Source organism: Canis aureus, chromosome 13 (assembly GCF_053574225.1).
Source record: "Canis aureus isolate CA01 chromosome 13, VMU_Caureus_v.1.0, whole genome shotgun sequence".
Classification (NCBI taxonomy): Eukaryota; Metazoa; Chordata; class Mammalia; order Carnivora; family Canidae; genus Canis; species Canis aureus.
This window is the reverse complement of record NC_135623.1, coordinates 39827861-39854816: the sequence shown is the minus strand read 5'-3', so window position 1 is coordinate 39854816 and position 26956 is coordinate 39827861. Positions and strand designations below refer to the sequence as shown.

At 33.0% G+C, this 26956-nt stretch overlaps 1 protein-coding gene and 1 pseudogene across 4 annotated transcripts in view; one reads left to right on the top strand and one right to left on the bottom strand.

Moving 5' to 3' along the window:
• EEA1 (early endosome antigen 1) overlaps positions 1-26956 on the top strand; it is a 108316-nt gene that overhangs the window by 37754 nt on the left and 43606 nt on the right. For all 4 annotated transcript variants that reach the window (XM_077845795.1, XM_077845796.1, XM_077845798.1 and 1 more), the window contains 6 exons: positions 587-708; positions 1542-1697; positions 9774-9890; positions 16337-16675; positions 23032-23181; positions 24172-24291. In XM_077845795.1, the coding sequence (XP_077701921.1) occupies positions 587-708; positions 1542-1697; positions 9774-9890; positions 16337-16675; positions 23032-23181; positions 24172-24291 (1004 nt within the window). The remainder of the gene's footprint in view (positions 1-586; positions 709-1541; positions 1698-9773; positions 9891-16336; positions 16676-23031; positions 23182-24171; positions 24292-26956) is intronic.
• Positions 11293-11367, bottom strand: LOC144282722 (U6 spliceosomal RNA; annotated as a pseudogene).

Genomic DNA, 26956 nt, shown 5'->3' with positions numbered 1-26956 from the left:
TTGTATATCCTAGAAATAAGGCATTGATTTTAGCGTATTGTATTGTAGTGTGATAAGGCATTTGTTATAGACTATGGTGGTGATTACTGGAATTTAATAATAGAGTTTCTATATAAATTATTTGTCTTCTCACCTCCTCCTTTCAAAGGACTGATTTTTTCCTGTAAAATTCTTGAAATTTAGAGAAGATGAATTTTTCTGGGGGAGGGGTATGCTTAAAGATTAACAAGTAACATTTTGAAGAAGTTACATCGTATATAGGTTTAACATTTGGTTATGCTAATCAATTATTTTTTTTAAAAAAATGCATGCTTTTAGGTAAAATTACATGATTAAGTCTACATTAAAATGCTAATTAGTAACTGCTGTGTGGAATTTATGTAGACAAAAACATTTGATTAGTTTAAGTTCATCTCATTTAATCAGAAGTAAAAGTTTATTGTATATATTTATGGTTATCTAAGGAATGTGAATTTGAATCAATGATATGTAGATATACATTGGGTAATATACAGGAATTTGTAAAATTGTCCTTTCTTAGAGTTAATGTCATGAAACTAATGTTTATATAATTATCTGTAATTAGATGTTAAGTCAAAATATGATGAAGAAAGGAGTCTTCGAGAAGCTGCTGAACAAAAAGTGACACATCTGACAGAAGAATTAAACAAAGAAACAACTATAATTCAAGATCTGAAGACTGAATTGGTAATTTAGAAACCATTTATTGGAATGTACTTTTATAATTTTGTAAATTAAAAATGAAAAAATTTTGAAAGTATGGAGGAAATGGAGAAAATAAAAATTTTTATAGTTCTATCTTCTACACATATCCTAATAGGATTTTTTACATAGAGATGGAATCTATGATACAAAATTTATTATCTTAACATTTTTGTTGTTTTTATCTTAATGTTGTCTTTTTGCTAATTTCTGTATCTGCATCTCTGATCCTGACTGATTCCCTGCACTTTGGTTTTATAAATCCATCAATTTTTATTAAGATACTTCTGATTGCATTTGTAGCTTTTATTTTAAATTCAACAAGTGAAGCATCAAGTCATCATATTTTTCTCCCCAACCATATTTCTGTCATTGGTATCATACATCTTCAACATTCTCACAATGTCTAACAACCTTGAATCTGTCCTTGACTCCTTTCTGTCCTTTATTAAGCACTCAATAAATATACGAACAAACTCAACCATATCAACCTGCAGCAAACCCTAATTATGCTTACATCTGCTCCTTTATTTTTATTACCAGTTTCCTAGGATAGAAAATGAGGTATTTATGCTTCAAAATGTGACATTTATCAAGTGATTGTTATGACCATTGGGTGTAGTTTGTGAAGGAACGACAAGCAAGTAAGATGCTAAGGAAATTATGAATTTGCTATTTTATACCTTAAGTGGTAATACTGTTAAATAGGGCATATATTGGGAAGTAGAGAGGCTTGTGGGGGAAAGGTATCAGTCGTCAATGTTTGCAGTGCAATAATTGATATCAAAGATTATTTTCATTTTCAATGTGCTTTACAGCTTCAGAGACCTGGTATAGAAGATGTTGCTGTGCTGAAGAAAGAACTGGTCCAGGTTCAAACGCTAATGGACAACATGACATTGGAACGTGAGAAAGAATCTGAAAAACTCAAAGATGAGTGTAAAAAGTTACAGGCAGAATTTGTTAACTCAGAGGTAAATAAGCTCAGTATGCCTAAAAGTGATTGTTGTTAACTTGGGTAGTATATACTGTTGAGTAAAGCCAACATTTGAGATTTTTCTGAGTGATCTATCAAAACAGGATTTGACTTTCATTTGTTCTGATTGATATTTGTATATGGTCAGTCTAGTCTGAGAGACAATATTTAACTTTGCTTTATGAAGCTAGACATTCAAAGAATGTACAAGAGTATTATTTTATTTAATAAATGATGTATATTGTGGAGAGATGATATTTAGAGTTAAATTTGACCCAAGCTAGTCAATAAGTGGTAATTGAGTTTATCTCAGTTTGATATGGGTATGATTTCATTTTTTACACTTGTATTACCAATGTTCAGAAAAAGTATTTAGGAAAAACTTAATTTCTAGTAGACTTGTTTTTCCTTGTTAATTATTGAATTACGTTGTTGAAGGAAATCTTAAAAATCAGCTAGTCTAACACTTTACTCAAGATTCCACTTCATAGCATCTGATAGGTGATTCCCAATTCTTACTAGGTGGTGTGTGTATGTGGGGGAGGGGAGTTGCATTTTTCTTCATAAGTCAGCCATTCCATTGATTTGACATTTGTTTTCCTATAATTTACATGCACCAGTTCCAGTTCTTCTTAGGAATTACACAGAATAAATTGTTCCTTTTTCCACATGAGATATTTGAAGACTGTTCATATTTACTCAGTTCTTTTTCTTCCAGGATAAACATTTTCAGTTCTTCTGCTGTTTGTCATGTGACTTGACTTTGGCCTGTTAATCCTTGATATGATTATGTCAGTATAGGACAAGTTCTAGGATATGGAATAAATATATTTGCTTAAAAATGCTAACCTTTTTCCTTTTTACTATATTACAGAGGATATTTTGTTATCTATTAATATTTTATTAACTATTATTTGTAGTTCTTAAGAAGCTCCCTTATGTGATGTGGACCTCTGCTTTTCACATTTTCACTTTAAAAATCTGAATTATAATGACATTTCAGTTTGCATTTCTCTCCTAGCGTCTTTTAAGCTGGTGATCTAAAAGCCACTCTATTCGTAATTAGTAACATAATTAGCTATGGAATATCAATATTGTAGATAACCATGTTGTCCTTTGTCTTACTTCCTCCTGAATCTTGTCAATGGGGGAGTGGTGAAAGTTTATGGCTATAATATGCATAACTATGTGAAGCTTTATGGTGCTTAACACCTCAGACCTCAAAGTTTATGAACTTCAGATGCAGATTTCCTAAAATTGATCTTTGTAGCCCAATGACACCTAACCCTACAGTTTTTAAAACAATTTCAGAGAGTTCATGAACTTACAGAAACCAGTTAAAAGCTTCTAATAATGTAATCAAGGAGATCCTTAATCAGATAAGTCTCATGAGGAAGAAATCCCATTCTGATAATGTGAAAGCAGAAATACTTCAATCTGGGTGAAATGAGTCATTTATTTCTGTACTTAATAAGAATTACTTTTGATTAAATCTGCCTGCCCACTAGTATTTTTCTGATTTTTAAAAAAGTATATTCTCTTTTGTTTAAAGAATTCCTTAAATTTCAAAACAAATGTAATGGAGTGACTAAAATTGAATCACAATAATGGCACTTGTATGATACATCTATTTTAAAGTGCAGTCCTCTCTGACCTATTCTTGCTGAGAATATGGAGTTCTAAATATACTTGTTAAAGAAGTAGAATTAGAACAGGAGAATAAATTTATATATTTACTTGCATTTTGGGAAAATATATGTGGGAAAATATTTCTGAGTAATATTTTATTTAAGAATTACTTTAATATGGAAGATTTTTATAAATTTGTATTTTTATTCATGTAGATTAAATTATCTTTATATGTCATGAGGAGGTCATTTAAGATGAAAAAGTATAACTAGAGTAAGATTTGGGAGAAAAGGATTTAGTGTCTTCCTGCAGGAAACAATGATTTTTTTTTTTTTCTCTTGGAAAGATGTTTCTGGAAAAGAAAAATGGCGTAGAAATCCATTCTTCACATCTTTCACATTTTCTTAAAATTTATCTTTTTAAGTGTTTGTTTGTTTATTTATTTATTTATTCATTCATGAAAGACACAGAGAGAGGCAGAGACAGAGGGAGAAGCAGGCTCCCTGCAAGGAGCCTGTGAATGTGGGACTTGATCCCAGGACCTCGGGATCATGCCCTGAGGCAAAGGCAGATGCTCAACCACTGCCACCCAGGCATACCTTTTTAAGTATTTTGAAATAAATTTTAAAATAAAGAGATTTATTCATGCTGAATAAGTCATATTTTTTATAAAACAAGGATAATAGTCCCTTCTTAGTTAGCTAATAGGTATGTAATGATTGAGACCTCACATTATACTGAAGTATTTTGAACAACTTTATTAAATAGTAGCATAAGAGTTAAAGTAATATTATTTATTATTGGAAACAAACTCTTACTTTTTGAGCACCACTAGGTTCTGGATACTATGCCAGGTATTTTAAATATATGGTCTCATTTGTTTCTTTTAACCTGCAAATGGAGTATTATGTTTGCTTTATATGTTAGGAATCTGAGGCTCAATGAAGGTCAATAACTTGTTTAAGTTCATGTCCCTCATACTAGGAAACTGGGACTAGAACTGTGGTCTTCTCCAAAGCTTGCAGTCTGTCCCTATCATGTTCTCTCTCATATGGGGTGGTCTGATGATTGCCTTAGAAGTAAATCTGTGCTGTTAATCTTGATCTAATACTGTTACTACTTTTTATATTTTGCCATATCGTATGTTGTAATATTTATATTGAATACAACTTAAAATACTTCTGACTTGTTTTATACCATTTTCATATTAAAAAATTAATGTCTAGATATTCCATTTCATTTATTTGTTTATAACTCCATTAGTTTTTAGCTTCTGCTTACTTTTGAAATATCTGACCTATATTTTACTAATTTATTAAAATTCAATCCTATTTATTCTCATATTTGTTAGTGAATTATGAATGAAAAAATTCATATATTACTACTTTATTGAACCTAAATATTGGTATCTGAAACAAAATACATTAAAAGGAGCTAAAGGAGATAAAAATGTAATGATTTATTTGGTATTTCTAATTAAGGCTGAAGGCATAATCTAATTTACATTATTAAGTATGTTCTTGTGTTCCATTACTTTATTTATATATACCTCATGAATCATTGACACTTTTTTGGTCCAGATATTTTAGAAAGCATATAAAAAAACTCATTCCAAAGCATTTGAAAATACTTTATAAATAGCTATGTTATAGATCAGAAATTGAGGATTTAAGGGTTAAAAAAGTATTATTTTAAAAAATTTACATTATTGAAAATATCAAAGCCATAATCAACTTGTATTTGGTATTAAATGGAAATGATCTTTTAAGAATTTTATTTGTATTTGTATTCCAAGTAAATTCATTTTAAAAACTAAAGTATTTATAAAGATGGAACAAAAATGATTATACTCATGCATAATTATTAAAGAGAGTACTTAAGTATCTTTTAAAAGCATGCAAATATCAGAGATCAGATTTAGTACGTTTGGACCTTTGTATTGTATGTTCATTGTGTACTTTTTGTCAGTCTTGTCTTCCACCTTTCATCCATCATTTTATTATTTTTTTTTCTGCTTTCTAATGGAGATGCTTAAACTTGAGGTAATGTGTTTTTGGAAGGTTTTTAATATTAGTAATACATAGAACTTTCTATTGTCATATGGCAATTTTGTGTTTTAAGGCAATCTCAGAACTTCAAAGATACTTTCATTTTTTTGAATCAGGCAAATTTCAACCATCTTTAAATGATTATTAGTAGTAATATAGTATTAGGGCAATAATTATCATTCTAAAGCACTAGAAGGATGTTTGCTCAAAATATCTTTCTTAATTTTTTAATTTAAGATTTAAGAGTAAAGATCCAATGTTGAATTCAATAACATGGCTTCAGGGAATTGCAGACTATTTTGTTGGGTCTGATATACTGGGAACAAAAATCTATTAACAACTTGGAGACGAATTACTCATTCCTTTAGTGAGTATTTTTTGAATGTCTGGGGTCAGCAGCTATTTTAGGTATAGAGAATACAACAGAGAGTAAGAGTGCCTACTCTCATAAAGCTTATATTTCTTTCTTTCTTTCTTTTTTTTTTTTTTTTAAGATTTTATTTATTTATTCATGATAGAGAGAGAGAGAGGCAGAGACACAGGCAGAGGGAGAAGCAGGCTCCATGCTGGGAGCCCGATATGGGACTCGATCCCGGAACTCCAGGATCGCGCCCTGGGCCAAAGGCAGGCGCTAAACTGCTGAGCCAGCCACCCAGGGATCCCCCAAAGCTTATATTTCTTTGTAGAAGCTAGACGGTATATAAATAAAGCATGATAGTCAGTTAATGCTAAGGGCTATAAATAAAAATAAAGCAGGAAAATTAACAAGTCAGGAAACAACAAGGATGTGGAGAAAGGGGAGCCCTTTTATACTGCTGGTAGGAATGCAAGCTAGTGCAGCTACACTGGAAAACAGTATGGAGGTTCCTCAAAAAGGTGAAAATAGAGCTACCCTATGAGCCAGCAATTGCACTACTAGGGTTTTACCCCCCAAAATACAAATGTAGTGATCTGAAGGGGTACATGCACTCCCATGTTTATAGCAGCAGTGTCCACAGTAGCCGAACTATGGATGGGAAGAACCCAGATGTCTATTGACAGATGGATAAAGAAGATGTGGTGTGTGTGTGTGTGTGTGTGTGTGTATGGGAATTCTACTCTGCTATCAAAAGAAATGAAATCTTGCCATTTGCAATGATATGGATGGAACTAGAGGATATTATGCTAAGTGAAATAAGTCAATCAGAAAAGGTAATTTTCACATGATCTCACTCACATGGAATTTAAGAAACAAAACAGGATCATAGGAGAAGGGAGGGAAAAATAAAACAAGACGAAATCAGGCAGACAAACCATAAGAGATTCTTAATCAAAGGAAACAAACTGAGGGTTGCTGAAAGGGAGAAGGGTGGGGGGATGGGGTAACTGGGAAAAAAATAATAAAGCAGAGTATGTATGCGCAGTAGTGAAGCTGGCAATAACGTGGGACAGTTTTAGATAGAAGGATCAGGGAAGGTCTTCTCAAAGAGGGTGTGGGTGAGAAGTAAGCAAGAATCAGGGTGAAGAATTGAGAGCAATCATTCCCAGGAAGAGGGAGTGTAACTTAGAGCCTCAAGGGGCAGATGAGTCTGGCCTGTTATACACTGAGGAAAGTCAGTGTGGAGAACCATCTTTGTTGGAGTTTCACCCATAGTCCTACTTGAACAAGAATATATCTATTTCTTTTTTTTTTTTTTAAGATTTTATTTATTTATTCATGAGAGACACAGAGAGGGAGAGAGAGAGAGAGGCAGAGACACAGAAGAAGAAAGGGAGAAGAAAGCTCCATGCACGGAGCCTGATGTGGGACTCGATTCTGGGTCTCCAGGATCAGGCCCTGGGCTGAAGGCGGCGCTAAACCGCTGAGCCACTGCGGCTGCCCGGAATAGATCCATTTCTTGCAAATTTTGACTTTTTAAAAATTTTTATTTTTTCCCTCATACAAGCATAATACATGCTTATTGTAAAAGATTAAAATGATTTATAATGTACAACAGAGAAAGTGAATGTTTTGTAATTCACTCGCCTCCTCTCCTTGCCCATGACTAAAATATACCTTTTGGTATAAATTCTTCCCACATCTTTCTTTTTTCCACCCTTGAGTAAAATAAAAAATTTCAAATGCTTGCTTTTTAAAAAATTCTAGTTAAATAAATACACTTAGTGTACAAAGGATAAATGATACACCTAATGTTTAATTCTTTAGGTATTAAAATTATAAACTCATAATGTGTCTAAAAACCATAAAATATAACAATATTTTTGGATATATTTGCTTTACATTTTGCTTGTTTTTTCTATATGTTGGAGTTAATCAGCAAGGTAGACACTAGAAAGATACTACTTACTCTTGGCTTACTACATCTTATAAACTTAAATGCAGAATCATGGAATATACTCATAATTTGCATCTTAATATATACTGTTATTTCTGTTTGTTATGTACTTTGCTAAATCCTTTGATACATAGTAATTTAAAATAGCCAAATTGTTCCCAATATTTCTATTAACATCCCGTAATGCTACTAATAGAAAATGATCTGAGATTCAAAGTTGTTAGATTGAAATAAACTCCCAATATTAATAAAAAGGTTTACATGATCAGTTTAAGAAAGAAGTTATTAGGTTATACCTTTAACTTGAATGTAGTTAAAAATAGTAAATATTTAAACATTTCCTTCTTTGGAGCACCTGGGTGGTTCAGTCAGTTAAGCATCTGACTATTGATCTTGGCTCAGGTTTTGATGTCAGGGTCATGAGTTCAAGCACCACGCTGAGCTCCATGCTGGGTTTTAAACATTTTAAAACTTAAAAACGAAAACAAACCCAGCATTTCTTTCTTTTAAGTATATAATATACATATAACATATTACATATATATCAGTTGTTATTATTGAAACATGCTGTATAAGCTGTAACTATAAAGCAGTGTGATAGATTGCTTTTCATCATATCAGAATTGGTTTATTTACATGAATATTTTCCTTAAAAAGTCAGGCCAGGAAGATATCTTAGACACGCTGTCATTCATAAAAACATTTTTGAAACCTCTTTTAACTGACTTTAAACCAGTTTGGAAAATACTCAAAAAACTAATTTCATTAACTTAGGGCTATTAAAATAATAAAAGTCCAAGTGTTTGATCATTCAGTTCAATTACTTAATCTCCTTTACTAGATGGTTTCCAAAACTTTAAGCCAAAGCACTGTCATGGATGAAGATACATACCTTTTAAAAAACGAGAATCCTTTGAAAAAAACAAAAAGTGCCGTACATACTGGAAGAATTTCCAAAAGAAGAGTACCAGAAGATCTCTTGGCATTATTGTCAAGATAAACTGATAGCCTTCTAAGGTTTCTCCCTTGAAAATGAAAGTACTCATTTGTAATATTTGATACAGATAACTACTGATGTGTTAAAAAAAAAGTTTAAAAAATTTATATTTTTCATGTGAAGTTTATTTAATAATAAAGAATATAGACAATAAAAATGATTGTAATTTTGGGAATGTAATAAGTGAAGCCAATAAGCAGTATTAGAAATACAGAGTTGTTTTGTTAATATCACTTGCAGGAAACCATACTTAAAAACAGTACTTAGTCTCTTTCTCTCGAGTTGTTTGAAACTCTCATGTAAAGGAAGTTTCTATTTCCGAGAGCTTTGCTTGTTTTCTGTTATTTTTTAAATGATCAGACCATTGTCTTAATTTCATTAAAACATTTTAAAACGCATTAAAGCAAATTCATGTCCAGCCATTATACCTGATCATGGAGTGACCCAGCTTAATGAAACTTTATCTAATAAAACTATGTAACTTCTTTGGACAAAGACTTTACGTTATAGTCAAAATGATGATTTACCAACTTTCCAAGTGATTCTGTATGGTATGTTTGCATTTATTTAACATGTTTTTAAAGTAAAAAGAAAAGACTATCCGATAGAAATTGGGAGAAAATATAGACAATAGCTTGCATATCTTCTTTAAATCCAGAAGGATTGAAGTATAGAGCTTCAAAGCCAGTAAATTCAAATTTACAGTTTGATGCTGACTCAGACACATAAAGTAGGATGCCAGCTCTTCATTTCTTGCATTATTAAATAAATGAAGTGCATTTTGGATAAATTTTAAAAGTTAATTTTCAGACATGTGGGGTGGCTATAGGAGTGGTAGGAAAAAGAACTGAGTTGAAACTTCTAAGTATTATTTCAATTTAACAACAGTGACAAAAATCTGTGTAACTTAAAAACCTTTGGATGCTCCCATTTCCTTTTCCATTTTAGTTTTCTCTAATTTCATTTTTCTTTTCTTTTTCTTTTTCTTTTTCTTTTTCTTTCCTTCCTTCCTTCCTTCCTTCCTTCCTTCCTTCCTTCCTTCCTTCCTTTTCTTTCTTTTCTTTCTTTTCTTTCTTTTCTTTCAGGCTACAATAAGCCAGCTGAGGAGTGAACTTGCCAAAGGCCCCCAGGAAGTTGCTGTATATGTGCAGGAACTACAAAAACTTAAAAGTTCACTTAATGAATTAACACAGAAAAATCAGGTAAGAATTTAAATACTACATATAGTGGTGAATTGAATTTGTATCTTAAAGTTTAATCTTGTGTGTGTTACATATATATTGGCACAAGTACAATGTGACTTACTCTGGTTTTAAGTGTTAAGGACCTTCACATTGTTATGAAATCAATCTCCAGAACTCTTTTCATTTTGCAGAACTAAAACTCTACACTTTTTGAACAACAACCCATTCAGGGCCATCTTCTGTAAAGAAAAAATTCTCCTTGAGAAGTCTTGTCTTCTCTATCTCAATACCGTATTATTATACCTTTACTTCTGACACCAGATGTGTGAGTGCTCCACACAGCAGTTCTGTGACACCAGTTGGTGTCATACAATGTAATTCAATTCTGACACCATTTACTTGGAGATAGTGTCAGATCCCACAGTATAAGAGATTAGTCCCACAAGACTGTGCCCCTACCCCAACACCCATTGAAAGTCCATCTTGTTATCTGTACTTTGCATCAAATGGCTGTAGATAGGAGGCTCCTACATCCTACAACCCTTTCTTTAAGTAATTTGCTAGAGTGACTCACAGAACACAGGAAAACATTTTACTTACCAGACTACTGGTTTATTTAAAAAATGGTAATTCAAGAGCAGCCAGATGGAAGAGATCCTTAGGGTAAGTTGTGTGAGAAGGGGCATGGAACTTCCATGCTCTCTCTGGGTGCTTTCTATGTGTTCACCAACCTAGAATCTCTCCAAACCCTGTCCCTTTGGGTTTTTAAGGAGACCTCCTTATATAGGCATGATTGATTAAATTATTTGCCATTGGTGATTAATTCGACTTCCAGCTCCTCTTTCCTCCCGAGGTCTTGGTGATAGTTGGGAGTTGGTGGTGGGGGTCCAGTTGAAAGTTCTAGCCCTTTAATCCCGGTTGATTGCCACGGTGATCAGCCCTCATCCTTAGTTAGGGGCTTTTTAAAAAATCATTTCATTAACATGAACTCATTGGTGGTTGAAAGGGCTTTGCTATGAATAACAGAAGACATTTTCTTTGCTCTTATCACTTCCAAGGGTTTTTGGAGCTCTTCCAGAAATGAGAATGAAAAACCAAATGTATATTCCTTATTATAAATTACAATCACACTTTTGATGCACTGAGTTTTTGACTTGATATAATCCGGTTTCTCTGTTTTTGCTTTTAGTGTCATATTTAAGAAATAATTGTCAAATCCAGTGCCATGAGGCTTTTTCCCTGTTTTCTTCTAATTGTTTTATAGTTTCAGGTCTTAAGTTTAGGTCTTTGATTCATTTTGACTTTTTTTTTTTTTTTTTTTTTTAATAGAGTAAGGTAAGGATTTACTCTCATTCTTTTGCATATGGACCTTTTGTTGAGAGACTTGTCCTTTCCTATGGTTTTGACACCATTGTTAAAAATCCTTGTGCAGGGACCATAATAATATTCTCTGTATCGTTCCAATTTTAGTATATGTGCTGCCAAAGTGAGCCACCCATTGTTAAAAATCATTAGACCATGTATGTGAGTGAGTGTTTATGGGCTCTCTATCCTTATACCAGATAGTATACCTTATACCTTATACTATATGTCTGGTTTTTTTTTTTTAAGATTTTATTTATTCATGAGAGACACAGAGAGGGAGAAGCAGACTGCCCGCAGGGAGCCCCATAAGAGGCTCCATCCCAGGACCCTGGGATCATGACCTGAGCCAAAGGCAGATGCTCAACCACTGAGTCACCCAGGAGCCCCTATATGTCTTTCTTTTTGCCAGTACCATACTGTTTGGACTATTGTAGCTTTTAATAAGTTTTGAAATCAGGGAATGTGAGACATTCAACTTCGTTCATTATTTTGTATTTTGTAATGTTAATATTTCCCACCTTGTTTCTTTATAGATGAGCAACAGATAACAGTTTGGGGGCAGGGCAGGTATTGATTAGTATTTTTCTTTATGTTTTTACTTTTTTGGTGGTGGGGAAGTAGGGAGTCATTAAACACTTTATTGAGTGAATTTGTTGGCTTTGCTTGAACCTAATATTTTGGTGAAATATAACAAAGGAAACACCAAAGAAAAGAACATGGTAGAGGGAGAAAAAAAACAAATTGACTATAAACTTTGAGCCTCCTTCCAACAGTCAGATAAACGAACTTGGAAGAAGATCTGCCAATTCTTGTCAAGTTGTCAGACTATAGCTCTGGCCCACAACTTAACCACAATGTCATGAGAAACCCTGGGGAAGAACCACTAGCTAAGCTCTTCTGAATTCCTGACCCTCAGAAACTGTGTGAGATAATAAATATAATTTTTACCTGCAAAGTTTTAGAGTAATTTGTTGCTTGTGCCATTGGCCAGTAGTTCTCAAACTTTTGATCTCAGGAATGCTACATATTCTCAGGTACCCCAAAGAGGTTTGATTTTTTGGATTATATCTATGGGTACTTAGTACATTAAAGATTAAAACATATATTTAAAAAATATATATGTATTTATTTTAAGAACCTTCTTAAATATTAATGACCATATTTTCCAAACAAAAAATAATGGTAATATTTTATATTTTGCAAACCTCTTTAATGTCTGGCTTAGTATTAGAACAGATGGATTATCATATCTGCTTTTACATTTCATCTGTTGTGATATGGTTGAAAGGTATGAAGAAAATTCAGTCTCATATAGATATGTAATTGGAAAGAGGAATATCTTAATAACCTTTTCAGATATATAGCTATTTTTATCTGATACTATACCAAAACTAGATAAGGCATAGTTTCTCAAAAGTTAGTTACAACGGAGAGTCTGAAACCATACCAATGCTATTTTTATACTTGTAACATTAAATTTAGTAGTTTTTCTTGCATTTTGAGTGGATCTTTCTGGTGCATGATTTTATAACATCATGCATTAGTCAGGTGGAAAATATTGGTTGTGCAGATCTTCCAAATATTGACAGATTTCATTGTACCATATAAAAACAGTATCATTTGCCAATATCACCGTCAATCTTAGAATAGACTTTAAGTAGGAGGAAGTGTCAAGCTCATGGTGATGGATACAAGTTTTCCAAAAGTCTAAGCTTCATGTGAAAGCTGAATTGTATTATTATACTATATTTATTATTTATTATAGTATCAGTTCTGTTCTCTTAAGTGACAGGTTCTTTTCTTACCCAAGTCTGAATAATAATGGTTTGTCTGTTACTCTTTCCAGTAAAAATGGTGTTTCATGAAAAAAGCAACTAGCTCACCTTATAATTTGATACTATTAATGCTCTTCTGTGTGACAGTTATATTCTTTGGTATGCAGTAGAAGTGATCTATGCATACTTCTCTACTTTTTAACATAGATTTTATTTTTCCTTGCTCTTATAAATATTGCAGCTATGAACATTCACATACAAATCTCATGCATCTGTGTTAAAAATTTCTTTGTTATGTACTTCCAAGTAAATTTGCTGAATTGGAGGCTACACACATGTTCAAATTTAATAGGTGATCTCAAATAATTTTCCAAAATATATGCTTACCATTGTTCATTTCTTTGTCAATTCTTGATGCTGACTTGATCTTTTTGTCTGGCTTATTAAAACCTATTTACCCTTCCACCTCCCTTTTTCTCCTGTCAAGCTATATGTAGAAGACATCTACATAAAATTTAGTTTTATTTTTGTCCCTCAGTTTGATTTTTAATTCCTTTCAGATCAGAGTTGACGTTCTACTTTTCGGAAACTGACCAGGATATGTACATGATGTGAATGCTTATGATCAGTGTCATTTGTCATGCAATTTTAAAACATTAAACTGTTAATAAAGGGCATGATTTGACATTGATAGCCTCAAATGTGTAGTCAGATAATGAAACACAAATTGTATATATGTATACACACACACGTATTATTAAAGGAAGTATTATGGCTATTTCATGAATAATATATAAATCAAGATGATTTAGTCTGATAAAATTGGAATATTATTGACTAGGGAATAATAGAATCTTCTATTAATCTTAATAATCCTTATATAAGTTATAAGACCTCACTTTTTTTTCCAAAATGTTTTCCTGTTTAGGGTTTGCTCACCAGTTAAAGTAAGGACAGACATGCATCCTTTTCTTATTATCCTTACAATTTGCCTCTTTCACCCCTCCCTACCCTGTGTCCTTGGCAAACCATAATTGTTGACAGTGGTGATATCTACATTTTGAATTTGGAAGTCTTTGCATATAGTCTTATGAAGGCCATTTCATAAAATGCCTTGGGCTGTTTTTGTGTGTGGCTCAGCAGCATCAAGGTGGATAGATAATATTTTAATATACAGCGAATGGAAAAAATAATTGCTTTTATGCTACTGTCAAGATCTTCAGCATTAGATAAGTGTTTTGTAATTAACTGCTTTTGAAACCTTAAAAGGGGAATATTGAAGAAACTTCCTTCTTAGTTTCTAATAAAAATCATACTCTGACATTTAAACAATTCTGCAGCTCAGTTTAATTATTTTTATATAAATTCTGGAAAAATCATATGCTTACTTAAAGCTACTAATATAGGTCATTGTAAGAGACTGAGTAATTTTTTGGGTTTCACCTCTCACCCCTTTTCCATCTTTTATTACTTTTCCCTTTCTAGCAGTCCTATTATTAAGTTGCTGATAGTCTGAAGCAAGAGCCAGCTATGGCTAGTAGTTCTATTGCTGTGTGTTACTACTGTATTACAAAGTGGCATATTGAGGAATATTGTAGGACAGTGGTCAAAGGCATGTTTAAATCCCAACTTTGCCACTGACTGTGACACCCTCTCCAAGTTTGTTTCCTCTTCTGCTAAGAGATGATATTTTACCCACTTGTATCTCAGGAGCGATATGTGTCTTAAATAAATTAATACTAAGCCCTTAGGCTTAGACCAGTATCTGGCTTTTCGTAAGCACCTCAATGTTTGTTGTTTTTGTTTTTATTTGATAAGTGTGATACAGCATTGGGTCAAGATGAAGGTGGAAGTTTTCCCAACTTACTGCCTACTAAATCAGGAAAGGCTTTTATAGAAGACAACTTTTTAGCTTAATCTTCAGGGATCCTAAGGAACATTTCACATGGCAGAGGGGTTAATGGCAATTCATTTTGAGAGCTAGATATGCAAAAGGCACGGGAACACCTAAGAGCATAAAAGAATATAAAATGTCGGGAATTTATAGTAGTTCAGTTTGTTCTTTGTCACCAAGCTCTTTTGAAGAACAAATGAGATGTGATCTCTGAAACTCCTTTGTAAACCAGCAAACATTAAAGAATTGCCATCCTTTTGCATTCATTCTCATTACCTGGGCAAGTAACAAAGTGAAAAATGGAGTAATACAGGGAAATTTTCTCTGAGATAATCTGTTGAGTGAATAATTGATGAGGAAATCAAGAGAACTGAACATTTAGAAGGAATGAATTTTGTTTACCCAATGACAATTGTGTAATGAATTAGAGTTAACAATCATTTATTTTTAATCATTATCATTATTTTATTTTATTTATTTTTTTTTGAGAGAGAGAGAGAGAGAGAGGAGGGGAGGGACAGAAGGAAAGGGAGAGAATCTTAAGTAGTATCCATACCCAGCTTGGAGCATGTTATGGGGCTTGATCCCACAACCTTGAGATTGTAACCTGAGCCAAAACCAACAGTCTGGGCGCTTAACACAGATTGACTTGTCAGATGCTTATAGTGACTTCCTATTTAGTTATCTTTCTTAACAGAATTGAGTCAAAATTCTGATCTATGTCTTATGTGTAAGTGTATTGACTTAAAACATTCAGTATTAGTTGTAACACCTCCACTTAAACCAGATTTTGACATTTGATTAGACTGGTCGATCCAAATCTTTGAGGAGGCGTCATTTTTATATTTTGTACTTAAAAATATTAGTAACATGACAAAATATTAGACGGGTAAATTGTTTTTAGATCACTATTTTTACGTTACTAAAAAGATATTTAAGTTAAACTTATGACTCTTAAAAAAGTGTTTAGCAAGAAGAGCAAAAATAATCAGTAGCATCTGCATACCAGAACAGTGAATAATATTGATATGCTAAAGCTCTTATCAACTATGAAATTACAACACCCCAAATCAGAATTGTCATTAGATATTGTTATTCAAAATAATTTTTGATGGTGGAAGGTAGTTTTAATATTTAACTCAAATGGTAGAATAAAAATATGTTGCATACCCTAAGAAATCCAGCAGATTTTAGTGTTTGACTTTATGTCAAAATTTTGTTGGTAATTCTTAAATTATATTAGTAGAGTTTAGCCAAGTGGACCAAAAATAAAATAAGTTAGCATGCAATAATTTAATCCTTTTTGGCTAGAATATGTCCGCTGTTTTTATATTGCAGTTTTGACTAATTTTGATGGTACTGCTATAAAGATTGAATAATTAGAATAATTGCAAATATTAGCAAAGGAAATTTTTACATTGATATTTCAGAATTTGTCTGAAAAGTTGCTGAAGAAAGAACTGGAGTTCACTCAGTTAGAGGAGAAACATAATGAAGAATGTGTGAGTAGAAAGAATATACAAGCAAGCCTTCATCAAAAAGATCTAGATTGTCAGCAACTTCAGTCAAGATTATCTGCATCTGAAACCTCCCTGCAGAGAATACAAGCAGAACTAGGTGAAAAGGGAGAAGCTACACAAAAGCTCAAAGAAGAATTATCAGAAGTGGAGACTAAGTACCAGCATCTTAAGGCTGAATTTAAGCAGCTACAACAGCAAAGAGAAGAAAAAGACCAGCATGGGTTACAACTCCAAAGTGAAGTTAATCAAGTAAGAGATGTTGCTTTTATTTATTGTAACTCCTCCTATGGTTTCTTAGTGTGCTTGATAGTTATTTGACCATAATATAGTTCTTAAAAAAATACTGTCATTTAAAAAAATTAACTTTTAAATTAAAAATACAATTAATTAATCGTGTTAATACAATTTTAAATTACAAAAATATTGTAATTAAGAAAAATTGACTCTTAATTTTCACAACTGATAGTTTTGAGTCAGATTTCATTTCCTTTAATTTCGGTTTTCCTTAATGAGAAAAAAAATATTAGCCCTCATTATATAGTATTCCTGTGAAGTGTTTATGAGTTAATAACCTATAAATTACTTAGGATGGTGCCTGGCACATGGGAGGTACTCAGCATATATTAGTTCATTGTAATTAATTCAAATTGTTGATCATTCTTTACTGTAGAAATTCTTATCTTTTTTCTTTTCTTGTTACTAAATTTTCAAAATATAATTATGGTTAAACTTAAACTAATAATATAAAAATTAGATATTTTAAAACAAAAACCATGTTAGTCTTAACTATTTTTATAATAATATCAAACTTAAATTCTGTATTCTTATTTCTTATAGGTAACATTAAAAATTGATTGAAAAATGGAAATTTAGGGGACACTGAAGGCTTCAGCCACTTTTTTGATAACATTCAACTATTTTCACTTAAATGGTAGTGATCCTTGTTTTTATGGCATCAGTCCTTCTGTCTCTTGGCCTGAGATAGTTTTCTTATTCCTCTTCTCCTTGCTGAACACATCACTTACTTCACTTGTCACTTTTCTAGAAGTCCTTTTCTGAACATTGCCATTTCTCCCTCCTTTGACCCCCTAATGTTGGCTTAAGCATGTATATATTTTGATTGTTTCACTTGCCACAGTATAGTATATTATCATAACTTATGTGTCTTTCCTTACTAGATTCTGAACTCTCTGGGTACAAAGACCATGTCTTACTCATTTTTTATTTTCACTACTTGGCACATTGCTTTTTTTTTTTTAAATTTATTTATTTATTAGAGCACGCAAGTATGAGCTGAAAAGGGGCAAAGAAGGAGAGGGAGAGAAAGAATCTCAAACCTACTGTGCATGAAGCACAAGGCCTGATGTGAGGTTAGATCTCATGATCCTCAGAACATGACCTGAGCTGAAAATTAAGAGTCAGACACTTAACCAATTGAGCTACCCGGGTACCCCATTCACATTGATTGTTAATCAGCAGATGTTTTAGTGAATAACTTAGATATATGATGTTCATTTCACATAAACAAAATTTGGCATTTATGGTTTCCAAAAGACATCATGTTTTATTTGTTGGGAGATGTAGAACTGAAAAAAGGAAACCATACTTACCTTAAATGGTTTTGTGAAATCTCATTGAGGATAAGGCAAGAACTATCCTATATCAAAGAATGTGAGGATTATAATAAAATGATCCCATATAGGATAGGGATTTGGAAGAGTTCCTCATTTGTTTTCTTCCCCCACAGTACTTCATTTGTGTGATTATTTTATCCAGTTATTTGATCAGGAAAAGCTTTGTGTAAAACAGAGGTGGTACATGAAATAATGAATATTCTGTAGATATTGACAAGTTTGGAGGTAAGAGAATCTTCCAGGAGGAAGAATTAGTGAGAGTAAACTAGTGTCAGGAAAGTATTGTAAGAACTAGGAAAGTATATCTCTTAATATAGAGTTTGTGTAATAGAAGTGGACTATTGTGATTGGAAAGAGCATTTGGAACCTTATTATGTGGGGTCTTGAATAGCAGGCCGAGGAATTTGGGCTTTATTTGGTTGTCAGTGGGATGAGGAGCATGAGGAATTTTTGAGAACCTACTCAAACATATTTTTAGATAAAGACTTGAACATGTGATTAGTGGTTTAGTCACAATTCTGTGATAAATAAAGAAGTTATACTGAAGACCTTCAAGTGATACCATTTATCTTCTTTCTTTAAGCATTCTTCCTTCAAAATATGTCTCATACACTTTTCATCATCTACACTGCTCCTGCTCTTAATTTAAGCTACTGTATTGGCCTTCGTAACGTTTTCCTTCTCTTGACCTCTTTAATCTGTTTTCCATGAAGAAGCAGAGGTATCTTTTTAAAACATGAAGGATATCACTTTGTCTGCTTACAGTGGCTTTGCATTACACTTTGAAATTAATCCAGATATCTTACTTTGGCTTGTGAGTTCTGCATGTAGCATCGCCCACACTGTGTCTTCAAACTCATCTCCTACCACTGTTAAGCTATGTTGATCTCCTTTTAGTTCCTCAAACACACCAATGCTCCAAGCACTTTCCTGCCTTAGGTCCTTTGCCCATGTTTTTTTTTTCTTAGTGTGCCCTTGACTTCGGTTCTTCAAAAGGCTGGCTCAGGTGTCATTTCATCAATAAAAACTTCAGGACTGCTCCATTTAAATAGCTTGTTTTCCATATATTTTGGACCCCTTTTTTATTTCAGCAGGCTTTTTTATTCTTCTTTATAACACTTTACATTGTATAATTAGTTTTTTGTTTACTTGCATGTTGTCTACCATTCCCCTTGGACTATGAACTCCTTAATGTGAGAAATTTATTTTATACTCTGTCAGCCTGTGTATTTAGGGCTTTCAGCAAATATTTATTAGAAGGATGGAAATAAATCTCACCTTAAACCTTTTTTTTTTTTTTTATATTCTTAAAGAGTATAGGCATGAACTGGGTTTATTTTGCTCTCTATTGTGTCCTTAGCACCGATTTCAGTAGTGACAAAGTAGATAGCTGGCAACTGTCAACAAAAGAAGACAAAGCAGCCTATATTCTTCATATTTGTGTCTATGAGCACAAATGTGTAAATAGCCATAGATGTGTAAATAATGATGTTACATAATTTAAAATCAGATTGTCATCATTTTATTTTTTATTTATTTTTTATTTTTTAAAATTTATTATTTATGATAGTCACACACAGAGAAAGAGAGAGAGAGAGAGAGAGAGAGAGAGAGAGGCAGAGGTATAGGCAGAAGGAGAAGCAGGCTCCATGCACCAGGAGCCTGACATGGGATTCAGTCCCGGGTCTCCAGGATCGCGCCCTGGGCCAAAGGCAGGCGCTAAACCGCTGCGCCACCCAGGGATCCCAGATTGTCATCATTTTAATTTTTAAAAATTATCTAACCTGCATCTTGAATAGCATAGTGGATTGATTGGTTGATTGATTGATTTAAATGTTTTATTTATTTATTTTGAGAGAGGGGGAGAACGAACATAGAGTGGCAAAAGGAGAGGGAGAAGCAGGCTCCCTGGAATCATGACCTGAGCCGAGGGCAGAGGCTTAACTGACTGAGCCACCCAGGCACCCCATGTGTTGATGGATTTTGTTAAGCACCAGCCCACCTTAGTTAATATTTGCATTTAGAATAGAGTTTGGCACTTAGTAGATATTGTTAGCAATATAATGAGTAAAGAATTATATATATAGGTGTACAAATTGAATTTATTATGGAGTATATACATATATATGTGTATCTCAAAATAGGGTAGACTATTCTATTAATAATTTAAGTGTTTACTATTTTTACTGTTTATTTAACCTCATTTTCTTTAACATGTTTACTCTACAATGGTATAGGCATCATTGTTTAAGTGATTTTTGGCCTGCTCCTACCCTTTGATGGCCTTTTTTGAGACTTTATAGTACATATCCCTTTTTCTCATCCCTTTAGTAAATCTTCACTTCAGAGCAATAGTGCTCTTTAATTTGGTTGGTTCTTGGTTCTGTCTGCACGTCAGAATTACCTGAGGAGATTTAAAAAATTAGCAATATCAAGGCCTCCCTTGGTCCAATTAAATCATAATCTCTTGTATAGTCCTGGGCACTGGCATATTCAAACGTTTCCCCTGTAATTAACTGTACTGTGCTGTTGAGCTTGAAAACTACTCCTTTTTAAAGTATTACTTTTTGGCAAGGGATTTCTAAAGTTTCCTGAAGCTGAACATCATCTGATTGTTGTTATGAAAACATGGATTTCTGGGCTTTAGCTTAAATGTATTAAATCTAATCTTACATGGAAGGAGTCTGATTATCTGTGTATTAACAATGATATCAGAAGATTCTTTTATTATTATTTTTTGGTGTGTGTACGACATAGTGATTTGGCAAAATCTGTATGTTAATGAATGCTCACCATGATAAGTGTAGTCACCATCTGGCACTCTACTGTTTTATTACGATATTATTGATTGCATTTGCTATGCTGTACTTTTCATCTCTCTGACTTATTTTATAACCAAAGTTTGTACCTCTTCATCAGCGGAGATTCTTATCCAGCAAGTTTAAGACGCTAGATGTGAGTGATGCCAGTTTGTAAGAGATCACACAGTCTAGGTGCTTGTAAAATGAGTTTACCTTGAAGGCCTCCTTTGCTTTTGCATATTAGAATTGTGCCTAATTGTTGTAGTGAGAAGGTTTGAAACTTACTTTATAGAGCTAATCCACTGCATTTTAAGAAGAGGCATAAGAAGAAAGATGTCAGAGTGCTGGCTAAGGACAAGATTAAAATAAATGCATTCTCTTAGACTTGTTTTAGTTAGATGAAAACATGTTTTATTTTAAAAATTAACTTTAGAGGGATCCCTGGGTGGCGCAGTGGTTTGGCGCCTGCCTTTGGCCCAGGGCGCGATCCTGGAGACCCGGGATCGAATCCCATATCAGGCTCCCGGTGCATGGAGCCTGCTTCTCCCTCTGCCTGTGTCTCTGCCTCTCTCTCTCTCTCTGTGACTATCATAAGTAAATAAATAAAAATTTAAAAAAAAATTAACTTTAGAAAAAAATAAAATAAAAAAATTAACATTAGTTTTCTTTATTAAGGATAGAGTATATTCTAATAGCCACAGGTTGTTTCACAGCATAAGAGAATAGTGAGTGTCCACTTTTCTGATAGAACTTTGATCATGACCAAATATGAATTTTTATGGAGAAATATGCATGTGTAGCACATATAAGTATAAACATGACACATGTTAATATTTTCACATTTAACATGAATAGTTTTAATTGAAAGCAATTGTACAGGGTGTTATTAATTTTTAATTTTGCTGAGGCACATGCCTTTGCATGTGTTATAAGGCTGGTATGTAGGAACACTCTTAATGTGTAAGCCTTGCTAAATGTTTTGCAACTTTAAAAAATATCATACAGTTCATTTTCATTCTATATTCCCAGCACTCATGAAGTAATTTTTCTGAAATTAATACAAGCTTTTTTTCTTTTTTTAAATGGATCTACGATTTCTGGTACTATTAGAGAAAAATAAAGAATTTGAGAAAGTGATGGTTCTTAGCTCTAGGACAGATCTCTCCTTTAGTTTTAACGGGGTGGCAATTTTAAAGTTAATGAATGAAGCCACCTAATGGTTTTTTAAAAAATAGTCTTTCTTCTCCTTTATTTGGAAATTATGTGCCAGTTCAAGGATTTGGGATTGCTATATGCTCTATTCAATACTCAGATTTAGGAAGTAAATTGTGGTGGTACATAACTATGAAAAAACAATCACTTGAAATTGAAAAAAATACTGTGGAATAGGTGTGAGTGTGTTGATTGATTGATCGATATTTATTTATTTATTTATTTATTTATTTATTTATTTATTTATTATTTTTTAACTGGACTCATAACCCTGAAACCAAGACCTGGGCTGAGATCCAGAGTTGGAAGCTTAACCTGCTAAGCCACCCAGGTGCCCTGAGCATCTTGATTTTTAAATTTTATTTTATTATTATTTTATTATTATTATTTTATTTATTAAGTTCCTCAAATGCTTCTAACACCCAAGTCCAAATAAGAGCCTTTCTTTCACTGTAATTTTGTTGTTGTTGTTGTTGTTGTTGTTTAGAATAACAAAAAAACCCTAAAGCTGTGATGTTTAATCACAGTTTTATGTGATCCATCATAATTTATGTGATTAAAATTCAGTTGAATCTTAGGTTCCTCCAAAGTATATGAAAATTAAGATTTATACTTATATTGGTAAAAAGAAAACATTGTTTAGAAAGTAGGTAGGTGGTGGGGATCCCTGGGTGGCTCAGCGGTTTAGCGTCTGCCTTTGGCCCAGGGCGTGATCCTGGAGTCCCGGGATCGAGTCCCATGTCGGGCTCCCGGCATGGAGCCTGCTTCTCCCTCCTCCTGTGTCTCTGCCCCTCTCTCTCCCTCTCTCTCTCTCTCTCTCTCTCTCTCTCTCTCTCTCTCATGTCTATCATAAATAAATAAATAAATCTAAAAAAAAAGAAAGTAGGTAGGTAGTGTTAGTGATGTGGGGATGATGTATAGTATATATGTACTATACAAACTATTTTCTTTTTAAAAGTTACATAGCAAACTTCTGGAGACAGAACGTCAACTAGGTGAAGCTCATGGTAGGCTAAAGGAACAGAGACAACTTTCAAGTGAAAAATTGATGGATAAAGAACAACAAGTGGCTGATCTACAGCTCAAACTTTCTCGTTTAGAAGAACAGGTAAGCTAACACATCAAATGAGTTTATTAGAGGCATCTTAAGTATTATTATGGTTCAGTTTTTTTCAAGAGCTTTAATTGGACATTTTTTTTAAACTTTAAATTGACATTTATTTTTCCTCACTACAAACATCTTACTTATTATTAACTGTATTAAGTCATTTTGTTGTGACTGTATTCTCTAAAGTTCTCAACTAAAATGTGTTATAAGAAGACTGCTTTTTTAGCTTTAGGCAAAATAGATTCTGGGGATCAACCTTTATGAGGCTAATGAAAGGGAGGAGTCTTCCTAACCAGTAAGAACAACTTCCCAATAAAACAGCTTAACAGGAACACAGTGAGGATCTTTAATGACACATATTGGGTGCATATAAATTTTGAGTTTACATTTAAGAATTTTCACTTTTACAATTTAAGCATAAAATTGAATGCTCTCCTAATTAAAGGTGTTGCCAAAAATGGTAACTATTGGTTAAAGTAAAAGTTATCATTGTTAAATTATTTCTTTTACTAGGATTGAACAAACATTGAGAATTAAAATCTGTAACTTCATCAATAGATTTTATTCTAGATTCAGAATCTTAGCTGTGGTAGATGACTCCATTATTTTCTAGTAAGCAGTGATAATGTTGTGGAAAAAAATAAAACAAATATTGATACTATGGTTTAGATTATTATTACAAAAAATCTGTATATAATCAATTCCTTGATCATATTAGTATACAAAAAGCATTAATAAACTAAATGCCAACCTGGGGAAAGAATTCTATTCTTAGGGTTAGAGTCTATTCCCAGAGAATGCTTTCATAATCATGAGATTAAGATTCTATAAGTAATAGATACTGCTTTTAAAGTTGATTTTATATATTGTCAGAATTTAGGTTTTTTTCTTCAGACTTGAGAATTTTGAGAATTAAAGTAATGCCAGATCTTTATGAATGATAGCATTATGCCTTTAAGTTGTCAACTGACAGTCTACATTTTTTTTAAGTTGAAGGAAAAAGTAACAAATTCTACAGAATTGCAGCATCAATTAGATAAAATGAAGCAACAGCATCAAGAACAACAAGCTCTGCAGCAAAGCACTACAGCAAAACTTCGAGAAGCTCAGGTAAATATTAGCCTTTTAAACAGAAATTAACCAAATCATTATTCTTTTTTTGTGGTAAAACTGTATAATGCAAAAAACTTGATTGTGAATAGTTTTGATAGTTTTCAGTATCTGGATAATTCGAAACTCTGTTTCTTTCAATTGCTATTTTGAAATTTTCTATTTTAAAATTATAACTAGACTTATTATAAGTAGACATATTCATATAAAATATTTAAATTTTATTAAATTTCTTTACTAAATAAATTTACCTATTAAGTTTATTTAAATAAAATATATTTAAATTATGTATACAAAATAAATTATTACTTATTAGTTTAAAAATACCATATTTGAAAAACTTAAAAAATGCAAATAAAATTTCCTGATTTAGTTATCCCAGTAAAAAAGAACATTTTGTGTTTTCTACAGTAGAACTTGATATTTATTTGTCCCATCTTTCCCTGCTTCAGAGCTATCATATGAACTTTGGAATTGTAGGTATAGAAAATATAAGAGATTGGGTTAAATTTATATAGATTCTATAGTGTACCTTAGAAGACTGAAAGAAGTAAAATTTTTGTTTTGTTACAGTGAGGGGAAGAGGGTACCCAAGTGTTTGAAATGAATTTGACTTTGATGTTCATTTATCCCTTCAGTCTTTCATTAATTCATTGAATATTACTTAGCTATATATGTCAGGCACTGGTAAGCACTGAAAATAAAGAGATGAGTAAGACACAGTGCCTGCCTTCTAGAAAATGGCAGTCTAATGATGTGCACACAGAAACAATGTTGGAATTTAAAGGAGGCTGTAAGTAACTTGTCTATCTTACCCTTCTGAGTTTGGAGAGTGGGATGGGAGTCAGATGGATAGAGATAAAAATATTGTACTCATTTACTTGTTATTTCATTTATTGGGTCACAAATGTGTATTCATGTCTACTCTTGGCTAAGGAAATGATTTTGTGGATATGCCAGCAAATGAAATAGACAAAGCTATCTGCTCTCATGGAGTTTAGTGAGGGAGACAAAAGAAAAGCCAAGGTAAGTAGGCAAAATATGTAGTGTTAGATGGTGACAAGTGCTATGGAGATGCAAAAGGGACAGGGAGTAGAAAGAATCTGGGAGGCTGGAAGGGGTGCTGCAGTGTTAGATAAGATTGGCAGAGAAGATGAAAGGCCTGAAGAAAAGGGGAGTGTGAGACATGTGGATATCAGAGAGAGCACCAGTACATTAAAAGGCTGTAAGGCAGGAGCATGTTTAAGGAATATCAGGAAGCCAGTGACTAGAGTGGTATGAGTGATGAGAAAGGGGTGTAAGTGATGAGACATAGGTAGAGGGAGAAGCAGGCTCCAGGACCCTGGGATCACGACCTGAGCTGAAGGCAGACACTCAACCACTGAGCCACTCAGGCACCCCCAAGTGTGCTTTTTTATAGTATACCCCAGAGTTAAATTTATTCATCTGGTCACAGACCAAGCTGAAAATGACAAGCTTTCAATAACTTTAGGCAGGTTGTCTCTTAGACTGAGGGGAGAGCAAGGGGTTGAGTTAAACATGCTTTAGTTCCTTATTCTAAACTTTCAGTTAGTTAAATTCTCATTCTCTGGGGAAGAATAAGAAAAGGATGGCAAAGAGGCCAGGCAAAGTGTTTCATTATGGAAACATTAAAAGTCCTAAAATTAATTAAAGAGATGTAATCAGTGTTGTTATAGATGAATATATGTATAGAAGATTACTATGGTAGCACAGAGGGCAGTTATCTGAGATAGAGTCTGGAAAAGAGCAATCATTGGAAACCTCTTAAAAGTGACAATTTGATTGCACTTTTGCAAAGGATGTGCAGATGGTTTCTGGGTCGTGAAGATGATGATAGTAAGGAGTATGTTCCAAATAGAAGTTAAAAGGACAAGGATACTAAAGCTGACATGAACTAAACTTTTAGGTTTTGCTGAAGCTTAAAATATAACTTAGAGATTAGTTAGAGTAGAGGCCAGAGCATTAGACATGAGTAAGTTTTATAGAAGGTCTTGGGCGACATTTATCTTTGAAGATAGAAAGGTATTGAAGGTCTCAAGGTAGAACTGCTGTAGCCAGATTTGATTTTTAAATAGGTCATTGCTGTGTTTGTGTGAAAAGTAGATTTCAGAGGGAATATTCTGAAGCAGGAGTTCAGCCAAAAGACAAATATATGCAGTAGTTTAGATGAAAAATAATAATGTCCTTATTTCAAGCAATTGTTAAAAGATGTCATAGGGCAAATCTGAGTAATACTTGAGCAGAAAATAAGTAGGACTTAATAATTAGGGAATTATTAGTAGGGAATGAGAGAGAGAATGACTTCCAGATAGATAACACTGGGTACATGGTAAATGGAGGTGTCATCCACTGTGTGAGTGGATGTGAGACAGATGCCCATTTCATTGGCTAAAACTTCACCGTGATAAGTTCAGGTTTGGACATGGTTGAGGAACCTATAGGATATATTTATTTAAAGCTTGGAGGAGAAAACCATGTTATATATGTACATATAGCTGTGAGCTAATATATATACATATATATGTGTGTATTATATATATATGTATGTATTAGCTGTATATATATGTATGTATATATATATATAGCTGTGAGCTAATATATATATACATACATATATACGTGTGTGTGTGTATATATATATGTA